Source organism: Physella acuta, unplaced genomic scaffold (genome assembly GCF_028476545.2).
Source record: "Physella acuta isolate Inbredline_101_S28 unplaced genomic scaffold, ASM2847654v3 ptg000057l, whole genome shotgun sequence".
NCBI classification, from domain to species: Eukaryota; Metazoa; Mollusca; class Gastropoda; family Physidae; genus Physella; species Physella acuta.
This window is the reverse complement of record NW_026731577.1, coordinates 377,501-404,769: the sequence shown is the minus strand read 5'-3', so window position 1 is coordinate 404,769 and position 27,269 is coordinate 377,501. Positions and strand designations below refer to the sequence as shown.

The window sequence follows — 27,269 nt, the reverse complement described above, 5'->3', positions numbered from 1 at the left end:
GTGTACTAGAGACCCACGTGTGTACCAAAGACCCACGTGTACTAGAGACCCACGTGTACTAGAGACCCACGTGTACTAGAGACCCACGTGTACTAGAGACCCACGTGTACTAGAGACCCACGTGTGTACCAAAGACCCACGTGTACTAGAGACCCACGTGTACTAGAGACCCACGTGTGTACCAAAGACCCACGTGTACTAGAGACCCACGTGTACTAGAGACCCACGTGTACTAGAGACCCACGTGTACTAGACCCACGTGTGTACCAAAGACCCACGTGTACTAGAGACCCACGTGTACTAGAGACCCACGTGTGTACCAAAGACCCACGTGTACCAAAGACCCACGTGTACTAGAGACCCACGTGTACCAAAGACCCACGTGTACTAAAGACCCACGTATGTACCAAAGACCCACGTGTACTAGAGACCCACGTGTACTAGAGACCCACGTGTACCAAAGACCCACGTGTACTAGAGACCCACGTGTACTAGAGACCCACGTGTACTAGAGACCCACGTGTACTAGAGACCCACGTGTACCAAAGACCCACGTGTACTAGAGACCCACGTGTACCAAGACCCACGTGTATTAGAGACCCACGTGTACCCAAGACCCACGTGTACTAAAGACCCACGTACGTACCAAAGACCCACGTGTACTAGAGACCCACGTGTACTAGAGACCCACGTGTACCAAAGACCCACGTGTACTAGAGACCCACGTGTACCAAAGACCCACGTGTACTACAGACCCACGTGTACTAGAGACCCACGTGTGTACCCAAGACCCACGTGTACTAGAGACCCACGTGTACTAGAGACCCACGTGTACTAGAGACCCACGTATGTACCAAAGACCCACGTGTACTAGAGACCCACGTGTACTAGAGACCCACGTGTACTAGAGACCCACGTGTGTACCCAAGACCCACGTGTACTAGAGACCCACGTGTACCAAAGACCCACGTGTACTAGAGACCCACGTGTACTAGAGACCCACGTGTACCCAAGACCCACGTATGTACCAAAGACCCACGTGTACTAGAGACCCACGTGTACTAGAGACCCACGTGTACTAGAGACCCACGTGTACCCAAGACCCACGTGTACTAGAGACCCACGTGTACTAGAGACCCATGTGTACCAAAGACCCACGTGTACTAGAGACCCACGTGTACTAGAGACCCACGTGTACTAGAGACCCATGTGTGTACTAGAGACCCACGTGTACTAGAGACCCACGTGTGTACCCAAGACCCACGTGTACTAGAGACCCACGTGTACTAGAGACCCACGTGTGTACCCAAGACCCACGTGTACTAGAGACCCACGTGTACTAGAGACCCACGTGTACTAGAGACCCACGTGTACTAGAGACCCACGTATACTAAAGACCCACGTATGTACCAAAGACCCACGTGTACTAGAGACCCACGTGTACTAGAGACCCACGTGTGTACCAAAGACCCACGTGTACTAGAGACCCACGTGTACCAAAGACCCACGTGTACCAAAGACCCACGTGTACTAGAGACCCACGTGTACTAGAGACCCACGTGTACTAGAGACCCACGTGTACTAGAGACACACGTGTACCAAAGACCCACGTCTACTAGAGACCCACGTGTACTAGAGACCCACGTGTACTAGAGACCCACGTGTACCAAAGACCCACGTGTACTAGAGACCCACGTGTACTAGAGACCCACGTGTACCAAAGACCCACGTGTACTAGAGACCCACGTGTACTAGAGACCCACGTGTACTAGAGACCCACGTGTACTAGAGACCCACGTGTACTAGAGACCCACGTGTACTAGAGACCCACGTGTACTAGAGACCCACGTGTACCAAAGACCCACGTGTACCAAAGACCCACGTGTACCAAAGACCCACGTGTACCAAAGACCCACGTGTACTAGAGACCCACGTGTACTAGAGACCCCCGTGTACTATAGATCCACGTGTACTAGAGACCCACGTGTACTAGAGACCCCCGTGTACTATAGACCCACGTGTACTAGAGACCCACGTCTGTACCAAAGACCCACGTGTACTAGAGACCCACGTGTACTAGAGACCCACGTGTACTAGAGACCCACGTGTACTAGAGACCCCCGTGTACTATAGATCCACGTGTACTAGAGACCCACGTGTACTAGAGACCCACGTGTACTAGAGACCCCCGTGTACTATAGATCCACGTGTACTAGAGACCCACGTGTACTAGAGACCCCCGTGTACTATAGACCCACGTGTACTAGAGACCCACGTCTGTACCAAAGACCCACGTGTACTAGAGACCCAAGTGTACTAGAGACCCACGTGTACTAGAGACCAACGTGTACTAGAGACCCACGTGTACTAGAGACCCACGTGTACTAGAGACCCACGTGTACCAAAGACCCACGTGTACTAGAGACCCACGTGTGTACCAAAGCCCCCCGTGTACTAGAGACCCACGTGTACTAGAGACCCACGTGTACTAGAGACCCACGTGTACTAGAGACCCACGTGTACTAGAGATCCATGTGTACTAGAGACACACGTGTACTAGAGACCCACGTGTACTAGAGACCCACGTGTACTAGAGACCCACGTGTACTAGAGACCCACGTGTACTAGAGACCACGGGTGTACCAAAGACCCACGTGTACTAGAGACCCACGTGTACTAGAGACCCACGTGTACTAAACCCACGTGTGTACCAAAGACCCACGTGTACTAGAGACCCACGTGTACTAGAGACCCACGTGTACTAGAGACCCACGTGTACTAGAGACCCACGTGTACTAGAGACCCACGTGTACTAGAGACCCACATGTTTACCAAAGACCCACGTGTACTAGAGACCCACGTGTACTAGAGACCCACGTGTGTACCAAAGACCCACGTGTACTAGAGACCCACGTGTACTAGAGACCCACATGTTTACCAAAGACCCCCGTGTACTAGAGACCCACGTGTACTAGAGACCCACGTGTGTACCAAAGACCCACGTGTACTAGAGACCCACGTGTACTAGAGACCCACGTGTGTACCAAAGACCCACGTGTACTAGAGACCCACGTGTACCAAAGACCCACGTGTACTAGAGACCCACGTGTACTAGAGACCCACGTGTGTACTAGAGACCCACGTGTGTACCAAAGACCCACGTGTACTAGAGACCCACGTGTACTAGAGACCCACGTGTACTAGAGACCCACGTGTACTAGAGACTCATGTGTGTACCAAAGACCCATGTGTACTAGAGACCCACGTGTACTAGAGACCCACGTGTACTAGAGACCCATGTGTGTACCAAAGACCCATGTGTACTAGAGACCCACGTGTACTAGAGACCCATGTGTGTACCAAAGACCCATGTGTACTAGAGACCCACGTGTACTAGAGACCCACGTGTACCAGAGAACCATGTGTGTACCAAAGACCCATGTGTACTAGAGACCCACGTGTACTAGAGACCCACGTGTACTAGAGACCCACGTGTACTAGAGACCCACGTGTACTAGAGACTTGAATAGAAAAAGTCTTGTTTCTTACACAGTTCAGTTCTAATAAATCAACAACTACAACGGAAAACTGTTTTGATAACAATATATCCTTTTTTGTTGTAAGAAGTTGTACATTCTTTTAAAAACAAACTCATCATCAGTGAATTATTTCGTAAACCACGAGCCGGTACACAAGTGAAATACATCGGATAAATAACACCTAAACATACATTAAAATCCTAAAAATCAGAGTTTCTTCCAGGCATCTCTTCGGGTCGTGGGGAGGGGAGGGGGGGGCGGTATGACCCCCCCCCCCCTGTAAAAAGTCTACCACCAGCTTAAACGGTAAGGAATTTATATAGAAAACATATAATTTCACCAGTACCCCCCCAGCCCCTCCCCAAAAAAACAAATGCCCCCCCCCTTCCGCCATAGAAATAAGTCTGGAAGAAACACTGCTAAAATATTACGTCAAACACAGAAGAATATAACTAGTGTTGAATAAGTTTCTTAGACATATTTTTACATCACAACGTAATAAGTTCTCTTATCACAAACGTCAAGTTGCATAATAAAACCCCCATAAATAAATGGGTAGGCCTATTGTGTGATTTAATGTTTATAAATATTTTGCAAATATTTACAAATAGGGAATTCAATATTTTTTTTTTAGTAAACACGGAAGTTGAACGGAAGTTGTCATCTTTAGATGAGAAAACAATTGAATGAATCGATGTCCTTTTACAACTGTGTCTGTCATTGGCCTACTCATACATGTTAGGCAGATCTTTTTCTTAAGGTTTTACTCTCATGTGTAATAGGTTTCTAGTTCAATCTGTGACTCGAGATTGAACATAGGCTAATACTGGTGAGTCAGGGTCAAATATGCAGTAGATCGATTCATCAGCTTAAAAATTTTAAGTTAAAATAAATGTAAGTTTCCTTTGCTTTATTTACTTTTCTGTTGTGTAGGAGAAAGTATTTAGATTAAGTAGGATAAAGATTATTGTTGATATGTATTGATTAGCTGAACACATGTGTTATATGTATTGATTAGCTGAACACATTTGTTATATGTATTGATTAGCTGAACACATTTGTTATATGAATGGATCAGCTAAACACATGTGTTATATGAATGGATCAGCTAAACACATGTGTTATATGAATGGATCAGCTAAACACATGTGTTATATAAATGGATCAGCTAACCACATGTGTTATATGAATGAAACAGCTAAACACATTTGTTATATGAATGGATCAGCTAAACACACTTGTTATATGAATGGATCAGCTAACACATGTGTTAAATAAGACATGAACTCATACACGCACCCGTGAATATTCAGAAATGTTTAGTTTTCTAAAAATAAATGTGGTTATAATAAACTTTATTTTGAGCTTTTTGTCGAACTTTACTAAATACTAAACTTTGGATGTATTTGTTTTTTTGTTGTTTTTTTTTTTTAGAATTTTCAGTAACTAAACAAAATTTAAAAAAAAAACCAAAACTATTGTAGATGTTTTCGTTTTATCACAAGAAGTGACTAGAAACATGTCTAAACAACATGGTTTAAAAACACAAAAACATCTAGTGTGGTTTTCAGAAGGTCGAATACTAATCTCCTGTACAGCAAATCAATATTTGTTTCAAGTTACAACTTAGGCTTGACGAAAATAAATAGAAATGTAGCCTTAAACTGAATTAAAAAAAAATTTGTAAGTTCTCTAGGATTGCTATTTGCATAACATAGATTCTAAAAATACTAGATTTCTGAATAATTTTCAGGCTTAATTTAAAATTTTTTTTTTTAAAGCCGGTTCTAACAACAAAATTATCAAACACAATTCGTCAAACATGACTGCCTTAATTAGCTGAAGTTGATTGGAAAATGTAAAGCGACAAGTGTTCACTTATTTTTGACGGTGTGGAGGTGGTGTATGGTTAAGTAATGTCCATATTCTGCAACCTATTCCTACTTGATCCTATAGCTTTAAGCTCCCTATGTATACATTTCTACTTCTCCCAAGGTTCCGCTCCCCAAGTTCCATAGGGCCAAAAACAAAATATCATCAACTGATTCAACTGGTAGATGGTTTTTCTTACTACGGCCATGACAGTCTAGCCGTCCCCACAAACCTGTCAATTTTTTTCTCCCATAGCTATACTTTCTTTCCCAATATATCTTGGCCATCCTATGTTCCTCAAGACATCTTGGCCATCCTATGTTCCTCAAGACATCTTGGCCATCCTACGTTCCTCAAGACATCTTGGCCACCCTACGTTTCTCAAGACATCTTGGCCATCCTACGTTCCTCAAGACATCTTGGCCATCCTACGTTCCTCAAGACATCTTGGCCATCCTACGTTCCTCAAGACATCTTGGCCATCCTACGTTCCTCAAGACATCTTGGCCATCATATGTTCCTCAAGACATCTTGGCCATTCCTTATTCCGCAAAATATCTGGGCCATTCTCTCATTCTCTATACATGTTGCCCGTTTTTCTCTTTCTCGAAAGATTCCGTTCCAGTGCCTGTCTGGTTGTGTTAGTCACAGTGTCACCCGGTGCGCCTCTTAATGGTGTCACCCCCCCCAGAGGCGTAGCGACCCTTCCCGGGGACAAACTTTCAATTTTCGATTTGCACCCCCCCCCCCCTAAATCTGTCGATTTGCACCTCTTAAAAGACTATTTAACACTCGAATTAATAAATTTATTAAATGGAATTATCATTTTTCTCTCTCTATTTTTTTTTTGCCTTGGTGTCACCCCGTAAACGGTGTCACCCGGTGCGGTCCGCATTCCCGCCTTCCCGCTACGCCTCTGGTTAGTCGTGCCTCGCTGAAGTTAATGCCCTATCCACAACCCCCCCCCCCCCACCCTCTTTCTAATACTTCTCAAAAAATGTTTACGAATCTCACTTACCAGCACTGAAACCTGTTCTCAACAAAGGTAGTCTCAGTAGCATACATGAATAGAAAAATTTATTCTTCAGATCATACGGATACCTCTTACAACGGTTTATACATTTTCAGCAATGATGAAATCTTCTTCTCCGGTGATTTTGTTTTGCGCCTCCTTAATTGTGAGCTTCAAGCTGCTTTCAGGTATGTTTGATGAGCGAGGTGTATGATGGTGAGTTCTTCTGATGATGTGGTTATTTAACCGGGGTTCGAGCAACCCCTAGGGGTTCGTTGAGTCAGTCAAAACACCCACCCGCTTCATATCAATTGCGATCGGATTTTGTCTATACTGATGGTACATATGTCCCCGGGCGCTGACCTTAGGGGGCGCCAAAATGGGTTGAAAAAAAATTAAAAGCTAATTTTAGCTGCAGATTTGCATTATAACTATACGCAATATATGGGGGGGGGGGCAAATTAAAAGTGTGTCACCATACTGGGGGGGGGGGGGGGGGGGACGCCAAATTGTTAGTTTGTCCCCGGGCGCCGGGAAGGGTCACTACGACTCTGATTGTGACGTACATTGTTGGTTAATAGCCAACGTGTACATCGTCCGATTTCTTTCTTGATATTTTAATCCCTTCACACAAACTACGTCGTACACAATAATAGAGAACGATCGGACAAATATGTACAATGTGGATTCACATATTTAACGAAACTTTATTGGAGTCCGCGTTCTAAATCCTTGATTTTTGTATGGCAATGCCACGTTGAGCAATTCTAGCACCGGCAAGACTAAAAGATAACTTGGAAAGAAATTGCAAAAAAAAAAAAAAAACGCTCGCTAAATTCATTTATGAACGGGTTTTTGAAAGTCAGCATTAAAAGTCAAACTGATTTGCATTAAAATTATTTGCTTTTATGTGTAAATCATATTTAATGGTTTAATTTATTTGAACACAGAGATGGTCATGTACCAAAGTTTGAATTTTAATTAAAAAATCGTATTTTATTTTTCCTAAAATGACGGGTTCGCAGAATGAACATATGAAAAAGGTAAAGAACCACTGGTCTAATACAGTGTATCTTCCCGACTTTTTTCTCCGGGAGGGGGTGGGGGGCACTTGATATTTTCGAAGCATCGGTCGTCATTTTTCGGGGGGGGGGGCACTAGTAAAAGTGTATGTTTACTCTATAAATTCAACCTCGTGGGGGGGGGGGGGGGCAGTAGACTTTCTTCGGTGGGGGGGGGGGGGGGGGGTCGAGCCCCCTCGAAGTGATGCCTGTGAGAAAATCTAGTCTAATAATATATCATGTTGTATCTATTATGTAGACTCTCTTCCATTCAATGCTGAACTCAAACTAATCGGTGGCATTGGTTAATTTTTTTCTTTCCTTATTCCTGTGCCAGGTGCAAGCACCACACTTGGGAGATATTTTCTGTTTTCCACGATTCCCATGTACACCGGCATCAGGACACCCGCGGAGACCGAAGAGGGCGGGGACTCGGAATTGTGGTTCATGGTTTTTACACTGTCCATCACACCAATAGAGGTACCATAGATGTGGTTCATGGTTTTCACACTGTCCATCCCACCAATAGAGGTACCATAGATGTGGTTCATGGTTTTCACACTGTCCATCACACCAATAGAGGTACCATAGATGTGGTTCATGGTTTTCACACTGTCCATCACACCAATAGAGGTACCATAGATGTGGTTCATGGTTTTCACACTGTCCATCACACCAATAGAGGTACCATAGACGTGGTTCATGGTTTTCACACTGTCCATCACACCGATAGAGGTACCATAGATGTGGTTCATGGTTTTCACACTGTCCATCACACCAATAGAGGTACCATAGATGTGGTTCATGGTTTTCACACTGTCCATCACACCAATAGAGGTACCATAGATGTGGTTCATGGTTTTCACACTGTCCATCACACCAATAGAGGTACCATAGATGTGGTTCATGGTTTTCACACTGTCCATCACACCAATAGAGGTACCATAGATGTGGTTCATGGTTTTCACACTGTCCATCACACCAATAGAGGTACCATAGACGTGGTTCATGGTTTTCACACTGTCCATCACACCGATAGAGGTACCATAGATGTGGTTCATGGTTTTCACACTGTCCATCACACCAATAGAGGTACCATAGACGTGGTTCATGGTTTTCACACTGTCCATCACACCGATAGAGGTACCATAGATGTGGTTCATGGTTTTCACACTGTCCATCACACCAATAGAGGTACCATAGATGTGGTTCATGGTTTTCACACTGTCCATCACACCGATAGAGGTACCATAGATGTGGTTCATGGTTTTCACACTGTCCATCACACCGATAGAGGTACCATAGATGTGGTTCATGGTTTTCACACTGTCCATCACACCGATAGAGGTACCATAGATGTGGTTCATGGTTTTCACACTGTACATCACACCAATAGAGGTACCATAGATGTGGTTCATGGTTTTCACACTGTCCATCACACCAATAGAGGTACCATAGATGTGGTTCATGGTTTTCACACTGTCCATCACACCAATAGGGGTACCATAGATGTGGTTCATGGTTTTCACACTGTCCATCACACCAATAGAGGTACCATAGATGTGGTTCATGGTTTTCACACTGTCCCTCACACCAATAGAGGTACCATAGATGTGGTTCATGGTTTTCACACTGTCCCTCACACCAATAGAGGTACCATAGATGTGGTTCATGGTTTTCACACTGTCCATCACACCAATAGAGGTACCATAGATGTGGTTCATGGTTTTCACACTGTCCATCACACCAATAGAGGTACCATAGATGTGGTTCATGGTTTTCACACTGTCCATCACACCAATAGAGGTACCATAGATGTGGTTCATGGTTTTCACACTGTCCATCACACCAATAGAGGTACCATAGATGTGGTTCATGGTTTTTACACTGTCCATCACACCAATAGCGTTTTCATATATGTGGTTCATGGTTATCACACTGTCATACACACCAATAGAGGTACCATAGATGTGGTTCATGGTTTTCACACTGTCCCCAACACCAATAGAGGTACCATAGATGTGGTTCATGGTTTTCACACTGTCCATCACACCAATAGAGGTACCATAGATGTGGTTCATGGTTTTCACACTGTCCATCACACCAATAGAGGTACCATAGATGTGGTTCATGGTTTTTACACTGTCCATCACACCAATAGAGGTACCATAGATGTGGTTCATGGTTTTCACACTGTCCATCACACCAATAGAGGTACCATAGATGTGGTTCATGGTTTTCACACTGTATATCACACCGATAGAGGTACCATAGATGTGGTTCATGGTTTTCACACTGTCCATCACACCGATAGAGGTACCATAGATGTGGTTCATGGTTTTCACGCTGTCCATCACACCAATAGAGGTACCATAGATGTGGTTCATGGTTTTCACACTGTACATCACATCAATAACAGTACCATAGATGTGGTTCATGGTTTTCACACTGTCCATCACACCAATAACAGTACCATAGATGTGGTTCATGGTTTTTACACTCCCCCACACCAATAGAGGTACCATAGATGTGGTTCATGGTTTTCACACTGTCCATCACACCAATAGTGGTACCATAAATGTGGTTCATGGTTTTCACACTGTCCATCACACCAATAGAGGTACCATAGATGTGGTTCATGGTTTTCACACTGTCCATCACACCAATAACAGTACCATAGATGTGGTTCATGGTTTTTACACTGTCCATCACACCAATAACAGTACCATAAATGTGGTTCATGGTTTTCACACTGTCCATCACACCAATAGAGGTACCATAGATGTGGTTCATGGTTTTCAAACTGTCCATCACACCAATAGAGGTACCTGGCGAGGTTGTTCGAGTCTAGTTGTAACTGTTCCCTAGTGGAGGGTACTTATGCAGGTAGGTGCAGGTGACATGACCTACCAACAGGTATATACAGGTGATATCATCTGTAGGTAGGTACAGATGACATCCCCTGCCTGTAGGTATGTAAATGCAACATCACCTGCAAGCAGATACATGCAACATCACTTGCAGGTAGAAAGGTGATATCACATCTTAAGTTGATGGTGAAATGCGGTCATTTTTTGGACCCAATTAGTTTGGATATGGTAAAGGTCACTGCTAGAGGTAGTATTGCCGATTTTGAACTTTGCCTGTAAAATACAGAAACACATATATGTATATATATAAATATAAATATAAATATAAATATATATATATATATATATATATATATATATATATATATATATATATGTATTATATATATATATATATATATATATATATATATATATATATATATATATATATATATATATATATATATATATATATATATATATATATATATATATATATGTATGTATGTATTAGGTCGAGTTAACAACGCCTTGGTTAGAAGGGCCTGCAGCTCTACAAATGTCGAAGACTTTCAACAAAGCGGTTTTCGAAACTTTTGTCATACCTACTGAAACATTGTAAGTGCTCGTAATTTTGGCTCTTTTTATGTAGTTCGAGTTGTCGTCAGTTTGTTAATGTTACAGTTTGTTGTGCTATTGTAAGTCAATCGGTCGTTAATTAGTAAGTGAATTTGTAGCTAGTTTATAAGTCAATCTGTCATCTGTTGGTAAGTATATTAATTTTCATTAGTTTGTAAACAAGCCAAGCTTTCCAGTGGATAGGGCATAATATTCAGTTTTGTGGGACCACATATGGTTCAGTTTTGTGGGACTTTTAGGTTTAGCCGTCACGAGCTTTACCGACCTGACGACCCCGACCCCCCAAGGTCATATCTTGGTCTTCCTCCGTGCCACTATTTTTTTCTTCTCTTGTTTAGACTCGACTTTGATAAATAAAATTGGAGAACTAAATAAACTAATGACGTGTTTAACCCTCCCATTTGACGAGACATCTATTATCAGTGGCTACACATCATCAAATAACGTATAACTGCAACAGCACACACTCAGGGGCGGAACTACCATACCGCCAGAACATGAAATGTAGGGAGGAAGGGGGGGGGGGGGGCAAACCGTTTAGGGCAGAAGGTCCAACATCCGAAAAAAAACACCAAAATATTTTTTTTCCTCCTTAATATATTTAAAACACAATAAAAACAACAACAAAAAAAAACAAAAAAAAAAATATAAAAAAAATAAACAGTTCTATTGATCGTTCTACTGTAACTAACACGCCCTGTTGCATAGAAAAAAAACAACAACACGATTTGTAGTGAGAAAGTTAAGCAAACATTCAAAACACTTCCATGACTTAGCGCTCCTTTTAATAGAAAAACACCATAAAGCTAATATTAATAGTTTCGTACTAAGTAAATTAAAAACAATTTGTTCTAGTAATTCTTATTTAAATACGAACATTCTAAAAATGTCGCAGCTATCAGAAGGAATATCTTGAAAAATAATACGATAAATGCACAAAAAAAAAACAATAATAAAACAAACACAAATCAAACCTCTGGATATAATTGAAATAGAAATAAAGACGTTTTTAAACACAATTATATCAGGCCCGAAACATATTTTTGTTGTCTCACAAAGGATATACTTTGCAATGAAATAGGTTAAATTACTAAATTAGACAATGGATTACATAATCAATTAAATATTTAGAAAGACAATCTATAATATATATATATATATATATATATATATATATATATATATATATATATATATATATATATATATAATGGCGATAATCTTTGTGATCCTGGTTGGTAAGAGTTTCTTGAAGGCTAATTTAAAGTATGTCACGTTTTTTTATTTTGTCATGCTAATTTCTGTTGCGAGAATCCAATTTGCGTCTCGCCGATGATTTGACCAACCTTTTTTTTATGTTCTACCCCCCACAGCTCATCAATGAAAACGGATTTCGAAAAATTCAGCTACAAACTCACAGGAAACTACAACTTTGGCGTGATTGTGTTTATAGTTCCCGCCAAGTTCTCGTGTGACTCCTTCACTGCCATACCGATTGAGGGATGGGGGAAGAAATACATTATTTTTACAATATAGTAAATACATACATTTTAGATGAACACAGAGCGTAAGATCTCTGAACCAATGGTCTGAGATAAATATCTTGATATATAATTGGTTTGGGATATTTTGTCTGAGATCATTTGTCCCGGAAGTCTTTTGTCCAAGTATCTTTTGTCGTTGAATTTTTTTGTCCTCGAGATAATTTGTCCTTAAATATTTTGTCTGAGATCAATTGGTCTCTTACCATGATATATATATATATATATATATATATATATATATATATATATATATATATATATATATATATTTATTTATTTATTTATTTATTTATTTATTATCTATACATATCCAGTTTTTTATTTTGCACTTTGCTTTTATAAATCAGGACAATGGTATCGATATGTATAGTTATCTAAAAAAATATTGCTAAATTATGTATTCTATATAATGAGTACTTTATACGGCTCATTGTATACTGACTTTTGTATAATGTAAAATATACTAAGTTTGTACGAAAATATTTCAAATTTCCACTTAAATAGTAGTGTTTTATTGAAATATAAAAAAAATGCAAACACTTCACTTAAAAGTAGTAATACACACCTTATGTTTTTAAAGTTTGAGAACCATTGAGGATTGTTAGACGGGGTAGTCGGATGGTTGAGTATACAACTGCTAACCCAAAAGTCTAGAGTTTGAATCCGTCCACCCAGCTCTAACTGGTACCCAACCCACGTTCAGGAAAGCAAAGCACTGAGCAAAAAATACTGACCACACTATCCCTTCATACGCCGAGGTCACAAGTGAAATCTATTTAACCTGTTCAAAAGGCCCTCAGTTGCTAAAGGTTACTTTACTATTATTTTTTTTACCAGACAAGATCTCAGTACTCACACCGTGCACGTGTTTTGTTTTCAGCGCGTATTCGACTATCTCGGTGACCACGTACCAGGATAACAAAATTACGTTCAACCTGAAGGCTTGCCCCACAGTGTCGAAGAGCGAAGACCAGTTCATTGAATACCAGGGCAGGAAGTTGGTCGACGGTGACAGCTTTGATGTGGTCTTGCCAGCGTAAGCAAGGCATGATGATGTTGTCTGGTTGTTGTGATGTTGTCTGGATGTTGTGATGTTGTCTGGTCGTTGTGATGTTGTCTTGTTGTTGTGATGTTGTCTGGATGTTGTGATGTTGTCTGGATGTTGTGATGTTGTCTGGTCGTTGTGATGTTGTCTGGATGTTGTGATGTTGTCTGGTTGTTGTGATGTTGTCTGGATGTTGTGATGTTGTCTGGTTGTTGTGATGTTGTCTGGATGTTGTGATGTTGTCTGGATGTTGTGATGTTGTCTGGATGTTGTGATGTTGTCTGGTTGTTGTGATGTTGTCTGGTTGTTGTGATTTTGTCTGGATGTTGTGATGTTGTCTGGATGTTGTGATGTTGTCTGGATGTTGTGATGTTGTCTGGATGCTGTGATGTTGTCTGGATGTTGTGATGTTGTCTGGATGTTGTGATGTTGTCTGGTTGTTGTGATGTTGTCTGGATGTCGTGATGTTGTCTCGTTGTTGTGATGTTGTCTCGTTGTTGTGATGTTGTCTGGATGTTGCGATGTTGTCTGGATATTGTGATGTTGTCTTGTTGTTGTGATGTTGTCTGGATGTTGTGATGTTGTCTTATCGTTGTGATGTTGTCTGGATATTGTGATGTTGTCTTGTTGTTGTGATGTTGTCTGGATGTTGTCATGTTGTCTGGATATTGTGATGTTGTCTTGTTGTTGTGATGTTGTCTGGATGTTGTGATGTTGTCTTGTCGTTGTGATGTTGTCTGGTCGTTGTGATGTTGTCTGGATGTTGTGATGTTGTCTGGATGTTGTCATGTTGTCTGGATGTTGTGATGTTGTCTTGTTGTTGTGATGTTGTCTGGATGTTGTGATGTTGTCTTGTCGTTGTGATGTTGTCTCGTTGTTGTGATGTTGTCTGGATGTTGTGATGTTGTCTTGTTGTTGTGATGTTGTCTGGATGTTGTGATGTTGTCTTGTCGTTGTGATGTTGTCTGGTCGTTGTGATGTTGTCTGGATGTTGTGATGTTGTCTTGTCGTTGTGATGTTGTCTGGTCGTTGTGATGTTGTCTGGATGTTGTGATGTCCGGATGTTGTCATGTTGTCTGGATGTTGTGATGTTGTCTGGATGTTGTGATGTTGACTGGATGTTGTGATGTTGTCTGGATGTTGTGATGTTGTCTGGATGTTGTGATGTCTGGATGTTGTGATGTTGTCTGGTCGTTGTGATGTTGTCTGGATGTTGTGATGTTGTCTGGATGTTGTCATGTTGTCTGGATGTTGTGATGTTGTCTTGTTGTTGTGATGTTGTCTGGATGTTGTGATGTTGTCTTGTCGTTGTGATGTTGTCTCGTTGTTGTGATGTTGTCTGGATGTTGTGATGTTGTCTTGTTGTTGTGATGTTGTCTGGATGTTGTGATGTTGTCTTGTCGTTGTGATGTTGTCTGGTCGTTGTGATGTTGTCTGGATGTTGTGATGTTGTCTGGATGTTGTGATATTGTCTGGATGTTGTGATGTTGTTTGGTCGTTGTGATGTTGTCTGGATATTGTTATGTTGTCTGGTCTTTGTGATGTAGTCTTGTTTTTGTGATGTACATATAATGCACATACAATGTACAGATAATGTACATACAGTGTACAAATAATGTACATATATCATACAGACAGTGTACAGACAGTGTGCAGACTGTGTACAGTTAGAGTACAGATTGTGTATTTTTTTTTATATTTCAAAACCAACACAGGCTGAAAACATTTGCTTTGATGCTCTGCGAGAGAGTAATATTTGGATCCATGACGGGTAAGTTGTTTAATATGAGTGTACCACAAGCTCTTATTTGTATAGATAACTCTGTTGTTTACATCTAATTCTGCTGTTTATATCTAACTCAGCGGATTACATCTAATTCAACTGTTTACATCTAATTTTGCTATTTCCATTAATTCAGCGGTTTACATCTAATTCTACTGTATACATCTAATTCAGTTGCTTATATCTAATTTAGCTGTTTACATCTAATTCTGCTGTTTACATCTAATTCAGATGTTTACAGCTAACGCCGCTGTTTACAACCAATACAGCTGTTTTAATAATATAATTTTAATAAAAATCTTTACTAATTTTAGAAAGAGACTAACGCTTTTCTTTATAGTTATTTAAGTAGTGTTGTGATGCTATGTATTTTAAGAAAATCAACTATTTTCTAATTTTTATTGTATTCTCTCATAAAAACGTGTTATTAAAACGTTTTTTATGTATTATTTTCAATAATTTAATTTTTACTTTCTCGTATATACGTAGTATAGAGAAAGTATTGTAATCGTGCAAAAAAAAAATCGAGATTTTTACAAATCTCGACGTTTTACACCTCACTGATACGGAAAAACATAATTTTGCAATCTTGTCCGTATGTCTGTGTGTGTGTCTGTGTGTCTGTGTGTCTGTGTGTCCGTGTGTAAACACGATAACTTGAGTACCGTTACAGCTAGGTTGATGAAATTTCATATATAAGTATTTTATCAAAATCGTAGATCCGTATCAACTTTTGAGTTATTTTCGATAACCGGAAGTGGTACTTTTCCTACTTTGAATTTTTCAAAAGCCTATAACTTGAGTACTATTTCAGATAGATACATGAAATTTCACATGTAAGTAAAAGATCTAATTCTCTACCTTCTGTTAAATTTTGAGTAATTTCCGTTGACTGGAAGTAGTAATTTACGCTACCTTCGATTTCTCAAAAAACTAATGTAAATTTTAGAAGTACTAATAATATTGCGCACTATTATGCGCTTTTTTATTTGGCGTTCACTTGGTGTGCAATTAATTTGTCTACGAGATTTTATTCTATTTTTAAAACTTGAAGTATTTAAAATGGATTAAAAATCATGTCTATAGCCCGAGTTCCCATCCCCTGTTATTTTATACGAGAAAAATGGCCCGTTGAGGAAGGATACACCGGGCGCTAGGTTGATAGTGCTGTCTCTTTTCTCTAAACTAAAACCAACCCATCCCCCACACACACCTACCCCCAACCACCAACCCCACCCCCCACCCACCCCAGACTTTTTCCTCCCCGGAGAGGGGTGGGGGTAATTGAAATTTTCGGGGGCGGGGGTAGAATTTTCGGGGAGGGGGGCGGACACTGGAAAAAGTATATAATTATATTTCGTTGAATGGGACGGTAGACATGTTTTTTTTGGGAGTGGGGGTTGGGGGTGGGTGTGGTGTGTGTGGGGTGGGGGGATGGGGTGGGGTGATTTCCTCATCGATACTCTATAATAAAATTACCGCTTAATTAATGTGTCTAATCTAAAAAGGGGTTTTCTTGCAATTTCTTTAATGCAATTCTTCGCGTAGTGGCTAAGCGCGACACCAGTGTTTCTTTCAGACTTTTTCCTCCACGGAGAGGGGTGGGGGTACTTGAAATTTTCGGGGGCGGGGGTAGAATTTCCGGGGAGGGGGCGGACACTGGAAAAAGTATATAATTATATTTCGTTGAATGGGACGGTAGACATGTTTTTTTTTTTTGGGGGGGGGGGGGGGTGGGGGGGGGGGTGGTGTGTGTGGGGGGTGTGGGGTGGTTTTAGTTTAGAGAAAAGAGACAGCACTATCAGCCTAGCGCCCGTTGTATCCTTCCTCAACGAGACATGTTTTTTTGGGGGGTGGGGCGTGGGGTGGGGGGGGGGGGCTGGTGTGTGTGTGGGGGGGGGGGTGGGGTGGTTTTAGTTTAGAGAAAAGAGACAACACTATCAGCCTAGCGCCCGTTGTATCCTTCCTCAACGGGCCATTTTTCTCGTCTATAATAATAGTTTCGCTGTCTGTCTATCTATGTATCTATGTATCTATCTATCTATCTATCTATCTATCTATCTATCTATCTATCTATCTATCTATCTATCTATCTATCTATCTATCTATCTATCTATCTATCTATCTATCTATCTATCTATCTATCTATCTGTCTGACAAGAACGCTCTAGAGAAGACACAAGCAATTTAAAAACTCTCACAGTGAAACGAAAACAAAGTATGACGTCATATAGTAGAAACTAATATCAAGCCGGAGAGTGCACACAGTATGACGTCATTGATTCTCGAGTAAACATTGAATAAAAAGGCAATTTTGTCTAATCTAAGTGGTTTGCGTGAAGAGTTTCTTTCATACAGTTCTTCGGGTAGGGGCGAAGCCCCACCCCCGCGTAAGAACGTCTGAGCCCCCCCCCCCCCTCCCAACTCAAAAGAAATTTCCTCATCAATACTCTATAATAAAATTACCGCCTAATTAATGTGTCTAATCTAAAAAGGGGTTTTCTTGCAATTTCTTTAATGCAATTCTTCGCGTAGTGGCTAAGCGCGACACCAGTGTTTCTTTCAGACTTTTTCCTCCCCGGAGGGGGGAACTTTTTCTAATCTAAAAAGCGTTTAGCGTGCAGTTTTTTTTTTCAAGCATCTCTTCCGGTAGGGGCGAAGCCCCGCCCAGATTCTTCCTTTAGTTTGTATGATCTACAAATGCGACCAGTGTTTCTTTCAGACTTTTTCCTCCCCGGAGAGGGGTGGGGATACTTGAAAATTTCGAGGGCGGGGATAGAATTTTCTGGGAGTGTGCGGACACTGGAAAAAGTATATAATTACATTTCGTTGAATGGGACAGTAGTCATGTTTTGGAGGTTGTGTGTGTGGGGGTGGGGGGGGGGGGAGGGCGAAGCCTTCTCCTCCCAAGTAGAGTTGCCTGAAAGAAACTCTAAATGCGACTTTTGTCATGAATGAGATTAGGTGCATGGTTTAGGGATATACCTATGACTATATTTTGTATAAATTAAAGTACCGAGAAAATAGACAGCACTATCAACCTAGCGCCCGTTGTACTCTTCCTCAACGGGCCATTTTTCTCGTAAAATATAATTAGGCATCAAATCAAGTCAAATTTAATATCATATTGCATTGTTTTCAAGTCTCGACAAACGTGCTTAATGTCTGAGAAATTGGTCAGTTAGAAGTGCTCTAAATTCTGCTTGCCCGTTTCGATATATAACGACATATATAGACAGAGGAAGCAAGTTAAAAAGATGCTTGTAAAAATGTAGAAAAATTAATAAATTTATTCTTTGTCATTTAGGAACTGAAATTACTAGCGAAAAAATAATTGGCGTTGTAAGTGGAAACTGCTATGCGGGAACTTTAAGCTTCGGGTGTAATGGTCAAATGAGTGCATCTCAAGAGTGGGGTACTATGGATATTGCTGCAGGTAATCAGACAAGAGACAGATCCAGAGGCGTAGCGACCCCTCCCTGCGCCCGGGGACATACTTTAAATTTGGCGCCCCCCCCCTCCCCGCATATATATTTTTTATATTTATAATTCAAAACTGCAACTAAAATGAGCTTTTAATTTTTTTCCAACCCATTTTGGCGCCCCTAGTGTCGGCGCCCAGGGACATATGTACCACCCATCGCTACTCCTCTGCAGAGATCTCAGTAAAACTCACACACAAACACACTTTCCCACAAAATCATGCACTCGTACACAACACAAGTATAAAAAATGAACATGAACAAGTAGCCTATGCGAATGTATAGGTCTATTTTTGGTAGAGGCACAGGGTAAAATAAGCTTGTGTTTGTTGTAGTAATAATCGTAGCTGTAATTGTAATTGCATCTGTAGTTATAGATGTGGTTGTTGATGTAGATGTAGATGTAGATGCAGATGCAGACGCTGATGCAGATACCAATGTAGATGTAGATGTAGTAGTGACAGTAACTGCTGTTTCACTATACTCTGTACACTAGAGAATAAACATAAATATACTTTTGTGATAATAAATAAATAATTACGCATTGAAAAAGGAGGTAAATGGCTTTTTTTCAATATATAATAATGGACCACTATTTAAGTATCTAAAATGAAGTTGCTGTTCTCTATTATAGTTATTTAATTTATTATCATATTTTCCGATTGTGCCCAGAAATAAAGTTCACCTGTTTCACCGACCTCGGCATTTGAAGGGATAGTGTGCTCAGGACCATGCCCAGCAGCCTTTATTTTCCCTAACGAGTAGTAAGCTACCCATCAGAGCTGGGTGGATTCAGGGACATTCTACTGACTTCAATCTGGACTGGAACTTGAGACTTTCGGGTTAACAGTCTAGCACTCTATCGCTATGCCACGTCTAATGAACTATTTGCTAAACTATATCGTCGTATGATGTAACTTGAGACACGTTTGAAACAAACTTTAAAAAAATATTAACAATTCTTAAAACTAGCTTACCCGTCCCCGCGCGTTGCCGCGGGAGTAGAAGAAAGTCTGACGAAATATATAAGAAGGGTTTCATCTATGCGTTACCAATCCTATATTCTTAGAGGCGTAACCTTGTTTTCTAAAAGTGAGTTATTTAAATGTAAACAATTTCTGCGCTTGGATCATAAATATCGGGACACGGGTTTACCTACACTACCGCACGAAAACCTTAAGGGTACATTAATCACTCACCGAAATAATGAGGTAGAACACACTTCGGTGACCGCCCATGTGTCAGGGACGTAGAGGGGCGCTCGCAGGAGCCCCCCTACCCCCACCCCCTGATTACACTGGTGCATAGGCGCAGCGTACAGCCCCTGGCTCCTTAAACATCAGTGTGACTGATGCAATATGTTAGCGTTACTAATGGTCTATTATTAGATGCTCGATCTCAATTTCTGATGGATTGTCTAAAAATAGATGCTAATTGCAGCATTCGCAAAGTGACAAAACTGTTTCGGATTTTTTTTACGGACAAAAAGAAACATCCCAGTTAATAATCTAACCTTGGTTATTTTATGATTATAAACGTATTACATGGCCCTCAGCGGCCCATGAGAGCTTTTGGGGGCCGAAACAGAAATTTTTATTTGCAGCCCAATCGCACCGTACAATGGCACCGGTGGACACGCCTGATTCAATTTAGTGAGCGCTTGTAACGCCCCATCTTATCCATTGTCTGTCACACTGTTTAGGCCGAACGTAGTCGCCATAGCGCTCACGGGAAAGACCAGGGCACCCAATTGCATCCTGTCGGGGGGGGGGGGGGGCGGGACGCCAATGCAAAATTAAATCCCACCTCCCCACCCCCCTCTCTCCCACCCCAGAAACCTTCTCGGGAGTATTCATCAACTCCCTAAAGTTTTATGACACACGGATAAACTGTGTCGAACCGCAATAGTCTTTTATTTTCTTCTTTCTTCTTCTTCGTTCTTAATTTTTAGTGTTGGGAGTGATCTGAGCCTTATCTTTTATTTTAATATACCGTATATAGAGAAAAAATCCCACCATCCCGTGGCGCCGCCCTTGCAAAAATAAAAATGATATTTTTACAGAACCCTTCCCTGGAGTGTTCTAATCAAGTACCTAAAGTTTGATGGCGATCAGATGAACGGTGTAAAACAGCAATCGACTTTTATTTGTATATACCGTATATATAAAGAAAAAATAAATCGCGCCCTGCTTGGGCGCCACCCCTTCGAATTTGATTTTTTCCCCAGAAATATTGTTAGCAACTTCCCAAAGTTTTATGGCAATCGTGTGAACGGTGCCACTGCAATTCACTTTTTGTATTTTTATATACCATAGGTAGAGAAAAATCGCACCCCCTCCCCGAGTCGCCGCCCTTGCGAAATTAAAAAATATTTTTTGCAGAACCCTTCCCTGGTGTGTTCTAATCAACTCCCCAAAGTTTGATGGACTATCGGATGAACGGTGTGAAACCGCAATCGACTTATATTTTTATATACCGTATATAGAGAGAAAACAAATCGCGCCCTGCCGGGGCGCCTCGCCTGCGAATTTGAAAATGTTTTTAGCGCAGAAACTTCCCCAGGAATATTCTAAACAACTTCTCAAAGAATTATATCAATCGGATGAAAGGTGTAGTAATACATAAAAGACAAACAAACACACACACACACACACATCGACATACATTGCTTTAAATATAATATAGATAAAAACAACAAAAAACATTGTTATAAAACTGTTTTCTTCCTTAAATTCTATCTTAATTTTTTTTTTTTTACATTTTCTTTTAGAGATGATGATGCCGGTCGAATCTTACGGAAAAGAATTTATTATGCTGTATATGCCAAGAAGAAGACGTCAGGGTTTTCATACGGTTACAGCTGCCTTCCCAGATACTACCATTCAAATAGGCAATGGCGGAGGCAGCGAAACCTTTGAAAATATTGTTCTGAAGGATGCGAGGAGCAACGCGGATGTGAGTCTAGCGAATTTAATTTAAATAGTAGTAGTCGCAAGGAGATTTGAGCATCGGACACAATTTTAAAAAAAAAGCACCTTTTTCAAACCTGACGATTCCAAGTGAAGTAGAGTCGACCTGTTTAAACGACCTCGGGGTTTGAACAGGCAGTGTGGTCAGCCGCAGTGACTTTCCTTAACGTGAGTCAGGTACGCGTCAGAGATGGGTGGACTCAGGGACAGTCTACTGACTTAAACGTGGGATACGAACTCGAGACTTTCGGGTTAACAGTCTACTATCCGACCAAGCCGTCCCACTGAACACAGTTTAAGTATGGTACATTGGTCATACTGGTAAGCTACATTGGTAGCGAGGTCGGGTGTCACCCGGTGCGGCACTTAAAGGTGTCATCCCCCCCCCCAGAGGCGTAGCGACCTTTCCCGGGGACAAACTTTCAATTTTTGATTTGCACCCCCCCCCCCCTAAAACTTTCGATTTGCACAAAATAGGGATTGGTCAGTCCGATGACCAGCTGACAATAGTTTAAAACGGAAATGAAACTGGTATGTCCGAAAGTCTTTTTTGTGCCCAAGACACAAAAGGCCGCCACAGAGAGCCCCCTCCACTTTTGTCTGGCAATTTTCCTAGCAGTCCCCCATGACAGCCCTGTCTGTCCCCCATGATAGCCCTGTCTGTCCCCCATGACAGCCCTGTCTGTCCCCCATGACAGCCCTGTCTGTCCCCTAGACAGCCCAGTAAGTCCCCCATGACAGCCCTGTCTGTCGCCCATGACAGCCCTGTCTGTCCCCCATGACAGCCCTGTCTGTCGCCCATGACAGCCCTGTCTGTCGCCCACGACAGCCCTGTCTGTCCCCCATGACAGCCCTGTCTGTCCCCTAGACAGCCCAGTAAGTCCCCCATGACAGCCCTGTCTGTCGCCCATGACAGCCCTGTCTGTCCCCCATGACAGCCCTGTCTGTCGCCCATGACAGCCCTGTCTGTCGCCCACGACAGCCCTGTCTGTCCCCCATGACAGCCCTGTCTGTCCCCTAGACAGCCCAGTAAGTCCCCCATGACAGCCCAGTCAGTCGCCTATGACAGCTGCTACCCTGCCGTGTGCCCCAACTGCTGTTTTTTTCTACGATGCGTCCACTTTCGAAAGTCGTCCAGTTCTAGCGAAATAGTTTCGACAAGGAAAAGTGCCAGATCAACAAACAACATGCAGCAAAAGAAAACACCGGGAAGGCAACATCAGGGAAGGACAATTGGACCCTGGAAAAGGCACGCAGTGGAATGGAGAAATACATTCAGAATAACACTAGTAGCTGACAGTCGATCCACCAAGATAACGGGAAGGGGACAGACAATTTTGTTTCGTTGCTTATTACTGTCGTATGTCATTTTAAACCTGGAGATTTTTATTTTGTTTTATTAAAAGTTTTTTTAAAAACATTTATTCCCCTATCACAATTTATTTATAAGCCAAAAGCAACAGAATAGGCACTCGGGGTAAGGTTTAGAACTACAAGCCAAATATTTAAGAATGACAGAATATTCCATAGCGACAAAGTAAAAAAAATTCCGAGACCAGTCACCACTAGAATGTAACAGAAGATATAGTTAACATATTGTTATACAGCATCTTAACAAATGAATCTAACACAGGGGTCCGCATGCGGCTCTTTTGATGTCAAGATGCGGCTCTCCAGTTCCATAATAATTATATTATTTTCAAAACTCAAAAATATTATAAATATAATATGTATAGTAAAATTTATAATAATAAATAGATGCCTGGAAGAACCACTGGTCAGCAGAGTGGCAATGGTCTTATGCTTTCCACTACCGAAGTGAACATAAAAATGTTAATGGCTCTTTAAAAAATTGGGAAATTCTGTAGATTGTAACTTTTGGCTCTTGAGTATCAAAAGGTTGCCGAACCCTGATCTAACATCAACAATATTCTATGGATAATCGTTTCGAAGCAATTTAATTCCCGCGAAGTTTTATCAATAACAATGTTTCCTTTTTTTAAAATACAGTTAGTGTTTACTGATGTGCGGCATCTCAAAAGTGACAAACCGGTTTTAGTCGTTTATGTACAAGAGTCTCAGTGCACAAGGGCGGGTAATCTGAGAGAGAAGGGCGACCCATCCTTGACAATCATTATCCCGATGAATCTCTTCTACGATATATATGTATGGAGGTATGTTGTGAAGCGTGTCTAATAATATCTCGGCTACGATATCTATGTATGGAGGTATGTTGTGAAGCGTGTCTAAAAATATCTCTTCGACGATAATTATGTATGGAGGTATGTTGTGAAGCGTGTCTAATAATATCTCTTCTACGATATATATGTATGGAGGTATGTTGTGAAGCGTGTCTAATAATATCTCTTCTACGATATATATATATATATATATATATATATATATATATATATATATATATATATATATATATATATATATATATATATATATATATATATATATATATACATATATATATATATATATATATATATATATATATATATATATATATATATATATATATAGAGAGAGAGAGAGAGAGAGAGAGAGAGAGAGAGAGAGAGAGAGAGAGAGAGGTATGTTGTGAAGCGTGTCTAATAATATTTCGGCTACGATATATATATATATATATAGGTAAGTAATTTGTGAAACGCGGCTAATAGTATCTCGGCTAAGATATATACGTATAGATGTAAGTTCTGAAACGTGTCTAATAATACCTCTGCTACAATAAACGTGTATGGAATAGAGGTTAATTGTGAAAAGTGTCTAATAATATCTCTGCTACGATAGATACGTATAGAGGTAAGTTGCCAAACGTCCCAAAAAATCTGAGTTATGCTTTCCTTTTTTATTTGTGCTACTCGCTGGTGAAGAAAAACCACATCCACCAGTATTGACTTAAAAAATGAACGACACACCATCAGTGTTTCTTGCACTTTTTTCGGGGGGGAAGGGGCGGACTAAATTTTCCGGGGGGGGGGGGGGGGGGTCTGACACTGGTAAATGTATGTTTTCTATATCAATTCTATTTCGTTCAGAGGGGGGGGGGGCGTTAGACTTTCCTCCCGAATGTTATACAATTATCTTAATATCTTAATTTAAAGAATTAACATTTTAAAAACAATTTTAAAAATAAGACTATAAAGCTACTAAAAAGAAGAAAACAATGATTTCATTTAAACACAAATAATGAACCACCATTCAAAAACTAAAAGAAAAGCATGGGTTGCTTAATATATGTTAGTATTGATATTCAATATAAGATATCTTACTATTTTCTTGATATATTTAATAATTGTGGCGCATTTTGTATACTTAGGTAAAATCATTTATTTTTTTCTTCATTTTAGTGCACACATAAAAGATTGTTATTAAAACGCTGATTTTTAAAAATTAATTTTATTTTGTGTGCTGCGAACCAGCACGGAATAGAGCAGGAGTGATCTCCCCTAAACTTTCTCGAATATACTTATATAAGACTACGGGAATGGCAATTCAGGATATAGACAATATTTTAATTCTATTTTTAGTTACTTAAACTTTTAAAATGAGAATAGAATATCGTAAAAAAAATTGCCCACCAAGTGAACGGCAAACAGCATGTGTATAATAGTACGGAATAGTAGTACTTTATAAATTAAAATTCGATTTTTGAGAAATCGAAAATAGCGTAAAGTACTACTTCAGGTCAACGGAAATTACTCAAAATTTGACAGAAAGCTTGGGATTAGATATTTAAATATTTTACTTACATATGAAATTTCATTTATCTATCTGAAATAATACTCAATGTATAGGCTTTTGAAAAATTTGAAGTAGAATACGTTCCACTTTGGTTACCGGAAATCGCTGAAAAGTTGATACAAAACTACACATTTAATATTATACTTATATATTACATTTCATCAACCTAGCTGTAACGGTACTCAAGTTATCTTCATATTCTAAATTTGGAAGATGTGTGAAGTGAATCTTATTGAAAATAACTTCATTAGTATGTGTATCATTTTCTAAATTCAATTTTAAATTCAATCTTTTATCCAACAACCAGTGTCGCCATCGGTGTTGTGTAATTTCCGTAGTTGAAACTTTTTTATTAACATTAACATTGTTTCATTGTAAGCTTCAAGTGACGTCGTCCTATTTGCCAGTGATAGTTTTTGTGTTACTTATATGTTCTCTAGAGCGTTCTTGTCAAAACCATAAACACTTCACCGCTTGCATAATTGAATATGTGTTTCAACATTCGAATATGCCTTTTATTTAATTTATTTCTTTAAAGTCTTTAAATAAAATTTAGATACTACATTTAGTACATCAAACATTTTAGTTTTACCGGTTTCAAAAGCTATAATTCTGATTGTAAAAACAAAACAATAGTTTTATTCTATCGTTGAAGTTTGATGATTCATATTTTGTAGGCACTTTTATTTTCATCCTAAGCATTTTTAACGGTTTCAACTAAATTTACCCGATGTATTTGAGTATATTTTCATAAAGTGCATCTGTACGTGTTAACAATTTTCAAATTCGCAGCGGAGGCGCCCGGGCAGGGCGCGATTTGTTTTCTCTCTATATACGGTATATAAAAATATAAGTCGATTGCGGTTTCACACCGTTCATCCGATAGTTGATAAAACTTTGGGAAGTTGATTAGAACACTCCAGGGAAGAGTTCTGTAAAAAATAATTTTTAATTTCGCAAGGGCGGCGACTCGGAGAGGGGGTGCGATTTTTCTCTACCTGTGGTATATAAAAATACAAAAAGTGAATTGCAGTGGCACCGTTCACACGATTGCCATAAAACTTTGGGAAGTTGCTAAGAATATTTCTGGGGAAAAAATCAAATTCGAAGGGGTGGCGCCCAAGCAGGGCGCGATTTATTTTTTCTTTATATATACGGTATATACAAATAAAGTCGATTTTCGAATTTTAACAACCATGAGCTTTGTCGGCTCGACCACATCTCCAACACATTTAAGTATACATGTCAACTGGTTAAGCGCCACTGAGCCTGCTTTTCTTTTTGGATTTGCTTCCCTTGCCTTTGTCCAACCAAGAACAAGCTACAAGGCAGCAGTTGTGTGATTTTGGAGTTGTCTCTCCTAGAAGTGTGGCTGTCCCCAGCTAACGAGCCTCAACTACACGAGGGTTCGAACTCCTGACTTTTCGGTTAAGCAACTATGAGCTTTATCGACTCAACCACGCCGACCCCCTACATAAAAATGAGTGGCTAAATTGAGGTCAATCTATGGATGGTTGACGGTCTATATCCAGTTGGAATTACGCAAACAGCAGATGTACACGCGCTAAGGTGGACAGGCATTGTGACGAAAAAGCGCATCGCTTAAACCTGGCGCTAAGATATGCGCCGAGAAATAAGCCAAGGCGTGTTCTTGCGACTAGTCATTACAAAATGTTGATATTTTTGCTACATAACATGACAGTTCGTACTTTGTTAGA

At 40.4% G+C, this 27,269-nt stretch overlaps 1 protein-coding gene across 1 annotated transcript in view; it reads left to right on the top strand.

Moving 5' to 3' along the window:
• The first annotated feature begins 9,113 nt into the window (after positions 1 to 9,113).
• Positions 9,114 to 27,269, top strand: part of LOC131947624 (uncharacterized) — a 21,698-nt gene continuing 3,542 nt past the window's right edge. The window contains exons 1-8 of the mRNA XM_059308855.1: positions 9,114 to 9,137; positions 10,851 to 10,954; positions 12,349 to 12,510; positions 13,400 to 13,555; positions 15,280 to 15,335; positions 18,655 to 18,783; positions 21,600 to 21,784; positions 23,809 to 23,972. Of these exons, the coding sequence (XP_059164838.1) occupies positions 10,896 to 10,954; positions 12,349 to 12,510; positions 13,400 to 13,555; positions 15,280 to 15,335; positions 18,655 to 18,783; positions 21,600 to 21,784; positions 23,809 to 23,972 (911 nt within the window). The 5' untranslated portion in view covers positions 9,114 to 9,137; positions 10,851 to 10,895. The remainder of the gene's footprint in view (positions 9,138 to 10,850; positions 10,955 to 12,348; positions 12,511 to 13,399; positions 13,556 to 15,279; positions 15,336 to 18,654; positions 18,784 to 21,599; positions 21,785 to 23,808; positions 23,973 to 27,269) is intronic.